The sequence below is a fragment of the Colobus angolensis genome, unplaced genomic scaffold, assembly GCF_000951035.1.
Source record: "Colobus angolensis palliatus isolate OR3802 unplaced genomic scaffold, Cang.pa_1.0 Scaffold325, whole genome shotgun sequence".
Taxonomy (NCBI): Eukaryota; Metazoa; Chordata; class Mammalia; order Primates; family Cercopithecidae; genus Colobus; species Colobus angolensis.
Genome location: NW_012116544.1, coordinates 556,029 through 562,463, shown reverse-complemented (window position 1 = coordinate 562,463; position 6,435 = coordinate 556,029). Strand labels below are relative to the sequence as shown.

Sequence of the window (6,435 nt, the reverse complement as noted above, 5' to 3'; positions counted from 1 at the left end):
ATCTCACTCTCCTCCTCTTGGTGGAAATGCACAGGCCTTGAGGTGTCCACTTAGCTAGTGGTTCACCATTTTTGTGTCTTTTTATGAGGTGAAAGTAATTCATGAAGCACACGGTAAAGAATAGACTTGAAACTAGAATGATCTTGGGCTCGAAGTACAATGCTGCCTCCCTGCGTCTGCCCCTTCCAACTTTCTTTTTGTGCCTTAATGCATTACTTACCTTTTCCAGTTGTCCGTCCTTATCTCCCATGAAGTAGAGCATGGGTACGTTAAACTGGGAGGCTGCAATCCACTGCAGGACAGCCTGGAGCTGCTCCTGCAAGCTGTTTGTAGAGCACTGATTATTGACAATTACTTCATGTCCAAGAGAGTCTTGATAGTTCTGCGGCATCGCACCGCTGTGAATGCACCTGGTGCCCCTGAAATTGGGCTTATCTGCCGAGGCTGCTTGTTCTTCCAACTCAGCAAGGGCTGCCCCATCGTTGCTATACTTAGCCATGATAAGGCAGAGCTTCATCACAGATTCTACCAGTTTATCTATAAATTGCCAGTTCACTTGCTTCATCCCACTGATAAAGTCAAGTTCTTGATGGTCCTGGCATTTTTCTCCCCCTTTGTCAGTTCTCTTGGACATGTAAGTTGCTTTGCTTGCCCTGGGCTCAGAATGCTTGTTCTCACCTTCGCGTGGATCCTCACATTTGAAGGGGTTCTCATTAAGCAGTTTCTGAATCAGCATTAGAACAATGTTTGACCATTTTCTGGGTGTCCAGGGGTTGGTTCTCCTTTTGACAGGTGGATGGTCCAGGGGCTCTGTGAGATTCTAGGTGTTTCACTGAAAGTGCTTTGGCACCTTGGCCACCTCCCCACTTTTCATATTGAGTACTCTGAGCCATATAGCCCATGGTGGAACCAGGACAGTCTTCTTCACATGTATCTTTGCCCTTAGTCTGCTGGGTCAGATGGTACTGGATCAGCTTAAGGGCAGAGACAATCAGGTCCTTGGCCAGTGAATCTGTGGAAGCAGTGATCTTTTCTCCTTTTTCATCTTTATTGCATGCTTTGGTAGCCACGTTGCATGGGTTTCCTTGCTTTTGGTTCCAGATGGTCAGGCCCTCCTTGAGAATGTGTTCACCGACTTTCTCAGCACTAGTCAGCGACTTGCATGTCTCCTCCTCAGAGCTCATAAGCCTCAGAGCTCAGTGATCCCCTTGGATTTCCTCAGCCTCTGAGTTTTGACTTTCCTACCCAAGGTGGTTTTGGGAAGAGATAGGGGAGTGTTTCAGGAAGATGCTGTCAGGCACGCTGCTTCTGAAGAAACATTAGAGGCTCTTCTGGTGGCCTTTATCTAGTCACTGCTTTAAGCAAGGAATAAAACATCTGTGGCTAAAATTTTAAAAGCTGTGTTTCCCACCCACCCTTCAGACCTGACAGAACAGATTTTAGGATTTTAAGGGAACAGCTTTTCCCTGACCCAAAAGGGCACAGTCGTGCAAAGGCCAATGTCACATAAGTACCTTTTCCCCATCTGTAACATAACTCTCAGATACTGTTCCCACAGCTGGAATCTGTACAATGTTCTGACTGAGGTACTGGAAAAGCCTATGAGCTCATTATCATTTGAACATGAGTAACGTAAAATTTAGACAGAATTTTATTTGAAAGGATTATTTATAAAATTTGTAGTTAACTGATTTATATTGTGGTTATTTCAAACAATAAAAATCAGGTTGTTGTGTTGTCAGCTAGAGATATTTACAATAACACATGGTCTTGATTATCTCACATGATGGATTGAATATTAAAGCAAAATAATTTATCTTAGGGAACTTTGTGACAGTTTCTGTTTCACTTTGCCTAATAATGACTTCAAACCGTTGTGCATATACAGAGAACTCTTGACTAAAGAGACTTATTTTGACTATTGTGCTATGTTACTTTTTGTAACTTTTTAAGATCTAGAGGAACATACATTTAGTCTCCGCTGACCAACTAAATGTTATGGAGTCAGCTTCTGTGTTATGTGCTGAGCGTTGAAGGAACAGTGGAGACAAGGCTGCTGCCCTCGCAGAATCTTGGGGAGAAAACCTGATGGAGTGTGTCAAAGAACATGCTGGGAGCATCCCAGGATGCCAAAAGCACATACAGATAGAACACCTGCCTCAGAACGGGGGAGGGTCAGACAAGGAGAGGTGTCAGGAAAAACGAGGAAAGTTTAATCTGCAGGAATAGACACACACTTGAGAAATCCATAGGGAATGAAAAGAGAATGGCTGAGCAGCAGCAGATTGTCAAGAAAGAAATCAAGAAGGAGCAGCCAAAGAGGCTGATAGAGAACCGGGAGAAAGAAGGTGACACTGAAGCCAAGGGAAGGAAAGTGTTTCAACATTTCTGGAAAAAATGACATGCTCTATATTAACCTTGCTGTTTTATGAGTCATATAGCCACATTCCAGGTTCTGAGAAGTCCAACACTAAGGGTGTTTCTTTTAGTTTGCTTAACCCAGCATTTGCCAGAATAATCTGGGCTCAGTATGAGTGTGTATGTGTGCACGCGCGTGCCTGTGTGTTCCACTAATATCTCACTGGGGCTAGTGCTTTATACAACATAATTTTTAAAAACACTGGTTTTATCCATCCTATGTTCAGCTGCAGCAACACCTACAAAGGTCAGATTTGATCATGTGTCTTAGTTACTAAAGAAAACAAAACAAACTAATTAATAAAGCCCACCCTGCAGTGGCTCCTCCCTACCTGTACAATGGAGTCCACCTGACTTGGCCTGGGTGCCCTGTGCTGACCTGGCCGTGCTGTCTTTTGCCTGCTCCTTTGCCTGCTCCCTTTCCTCCTGGAGAATGTAGGGATGCTCTGAGCCTTGGCCAGCATGGAACATGTGTCCTTCTCCTAAAGCAGACCATGTTTTCCTGAGTCCACTTTAATCCCTTTTAAGGGTATAGATCAAACAATTTATATTTTCTAGCCTCTCCTTGTCTCCCCTTCCAATCTCCATACAGAGATCTGACCTTTCCTTAAAGCTTTTGGTCAGGTATCGCCCTGTACGCAGTTTTCCTGCCACTTCTGCAATGTACATACTTTACTGGTACATTAATTGTGGGGGAAAGGAAGAGAGATCCAACTGTTACTGTGTCTTTGTAGAAAAAGGAAGACATAAGAAACTCCATTTTGATCTGTACTAAGAAATATTCTTCTGTTTTGAGATGCTGTTAATCTGTAACCTTAGCCCCAACCCTGTGCTCACAGAAACATGTGCTGTATTGACTCAAGGTTTAGGGAATATAGGGCTGTGCAGGATGTGCTTTGTTAAACATGTGTGTGCAGGCAGCATGCTTGGTAAAAGTCATCGGCATTCTCCGTTCTCTATTAACCAGGGACACAATGCACTGCAGAAAGCCACAGGGACCTCTGCTCAAGAAAGCCTGGGTATTTTCCCGGTTTTCCACCCCTGAGACAGCCTGAGAAATGGCCTCGTGGGAAGGGAAAGACCTTACAGTCTCCCAGCCTGACACCCGTAGAGGGTCTGTGCTGAGGAGGATTAGTGCAAGAGAAAGGCCTCTTTGCAGTTGAGATAAGAGGAAAGCATCTGTCTCCTGCTCATCACTGGGAATGGAATGTCTCAGTGTAAAACCCGACCATACATTCTATTTACTGAGATAGGAGAAAACCGCCCTATGGCTGGAGGTGAGATGTGCTGGTGGCAATACTGCTCTTTACTGCACTGAGATGTTTGTATAAAGTTGAACATAAATGTGGCCTACGTGCACATCCAGGCACAGCACCTTTCCTTAAACTTATTTATGACACAGATTCTTTCCCACATGTTTTCCTGCTGACCCTCTCCCCACCATTACCCTATAGTACTGCCACATCCCCTTTGCCAAGATAGTAGAAACAGTGATCAATAAATACTGAGGGAACTCAGAGACCAGTACTGGTGCAGGCCCTCACTTGCTGAGCGCCGGTCCCCTGGGCCCACTTTTCTTCCTCTATACTTTGTGTCTTATTTCTTTTCTCAGTCTCTCATCTCCACCTTGTGGGAAATACCCACAGGTGTGGAGGGGCAGGCCCCCTTCATTAATTATGCCATACCAGCTCAGGTTTTTCATTTATATATAATTTTATATCATCTTCTTTTTTTCTTAGAGCTTAGTTCATTTATTTATTCAGCCTTTCCACAATATAATTGCATGTCATATAATTTTATATTTATTTTCATTGGTATTTACATACCTTTCTGGTAAAAATGGAGACTTTCTAAGTAGATCTTCATTAATGTTGAAAGAACAAAGTTTTAAGTCTTGGTCTCAGCCAAAAGGAGTTCCCCACATATCCAGGAGAATGAAACACTTGTATTCTTGCGTTAGATATTCTTACAGAGAAAGAGAACCATGTGAAATGGAAAATTGCTAACTTTGCCTCAGGGAGACCAGGTTGATTCACTGAGAAAGTTTGAATTGGTTTAGAAAGCATGGTTCTGAGTTTTCTAGGAGAAGGAGATAAGTTAGGGTAGGGCATAAGAAGTAATGCCCACATCAAAAAGTTAGAAAAATCTTAAATTAATAACCTAACATCACAACGGAAAGAATTAGAGAAACAAGAAGAAATCAACCACAAAGCTTGCAGAAGACAAGAAATAAATAAAATCAGAGGTGAACTGAAAAACATTGAGACATGAAAAACTGTTCAAAAGATCACTTAATCAAGGTTTTTTGAAAAAATTAAGATAGGCACTAGCTAGACTAACGAAGAAAACAGAATTCAAATAAACACAATCAGAAATGATGACGGGAATGTTACCACTGACAACATAGAAATAAAAATAACAATCAGCAACTGCTATGAACACCTTTTTGTGTGTGTAGATACACAAACTATAAATGCTAGAAGAGATGGATAAATTCCTGGACACATACATCCTCTCAAGACTGAACCAGGAAGAAATTCTGTTTTTGAACAGACCAATTATGAGCTCCAAAAATTGAATCAGTAGTAAATAGCCTACCAACTGCCCAAAAAAGCCCAGGACCTGATAGATTAACAGTCAAATTTTAACAGATGTACAAAGAGGAGCCAGTACCACTCCTACTAAAACGATTTCAAGAAATAGAGGAGAAGGGACTCCTCCCCAACTTGTTCGATGAGGCCAGCATCATCCTGATACCAAAGCCTGGCAGTGACACAACAGAAAAAGAAAGCTTCAGGCCAGTATCCTTGACGAACATCCATTCAATAATCTACAACAAAATCCTTGCAAACCGAATCCAGCAGCACATCGAAAGGGTAATTCACTACAGTGAAGCAGGCTTTTTCCCTGGAATGTAAGGTTGGTCCCTCGTGGGCAAATCAATAAAATGTGATTCATAACATAAATAAAACTAAGAAAAGAACCATGTGATTGTCTCACTAGGTGCAGAAAAGGCTTTCAGTAAAATTCAATAATGCTTCATGTTAAAAACTCTCAATAAAGGAGGTGTTGAAGGAACATACCTCAAAATAATAAAAGCCACCTATGACAAACTCACAGCCAACATTATACTGAGTGAGCAAAACCTGGAAGCATTCTCCTTGAAACTCTCTCACCACTCCTATAGAACACAGTATTAGAAGTCCTTGCTCGAGAAATCAGACAAGAGAAAGAAATAAAGGGTATTTAAATAGAAAGAGAAGTCCAATTACCTCTGTTTGCAGACAACATAATTCTCTATCTAAACCCTATAGCTGTTACCCAAGAAGCTCCTTAAGCTGATAAACAACTTCCCCAAAGTTTCAGGATAAAAAAATCAATATACAAAATTTGCTAGCATTCCTATACACCAGGAAAAGCCAAACTGAGAGCCAAATTGGAAAGGCAATTTTATTCACAATTTCCATAAAAAGAATAAAATACCTAGGAATACAGCTAATCAGGGAACTGAAAGATCTCTACATTGAAAATTACAAAACATTGCTCAAAGAAGTCAGAGAAGACATAAACAAATGAAAAATTATTCCATGTTAATGGAGACAAATAACTAATATCATTTAAATGGCCATACTGCACAAAGCTATTCCTATTAAACTACCAATGACATGCTTCATGGAACTTGAAAAAGCTATTTAATAATTCATATAGAATTAGTGTATTCTTAGTGTATTCTATGACCACTTGCTGATATCACTTAAGTAATGCTCAACCTACCAAATTAATTTCAACTCTGTAATATCAAATATCTTTCTGAGTATTCTCCTCATTCTCATCGTACCTTTTTGCCTCGTACAAATTTCAATTTGCCCCAAATTCTCCTCTTCCAGGAAGCGTCCCTGATTAACCTCAGATTTCTCTAGGATTTTGCACCCCTCAAACCATAAGGACCCTGAGCGTTGCAACCAGAACTGTTTATAGCCACGGAACCCCGAGACTGGAAGAAAGTTTAGAGCAAAC

General features: G+C 41.3%; 1 protein-coding gene across 1 annotated transcript in view; it reads right to left on the bottom strand.

Annotated features, from left to right (window-relative positions):
- Positions 1 to 1,184, bottom strand: part of LOC105518656 (A-kinase anchor protein 4-like) — a 12,030-nt gene extending 10,846 nt beyond the window's left edge. Inside the window, 2 exon segments of the mRNA XM_011951731.1 lie at positions 221 to 752; positions 754 to 1,184. Coding sequence (XP_011807121.1) covers positions 221 to 752; positions 754 to 1,184 — 963 coding nt within the window.
- Positions 1,185 to 6,435: the final 5,251 nt, after the last annotated feature.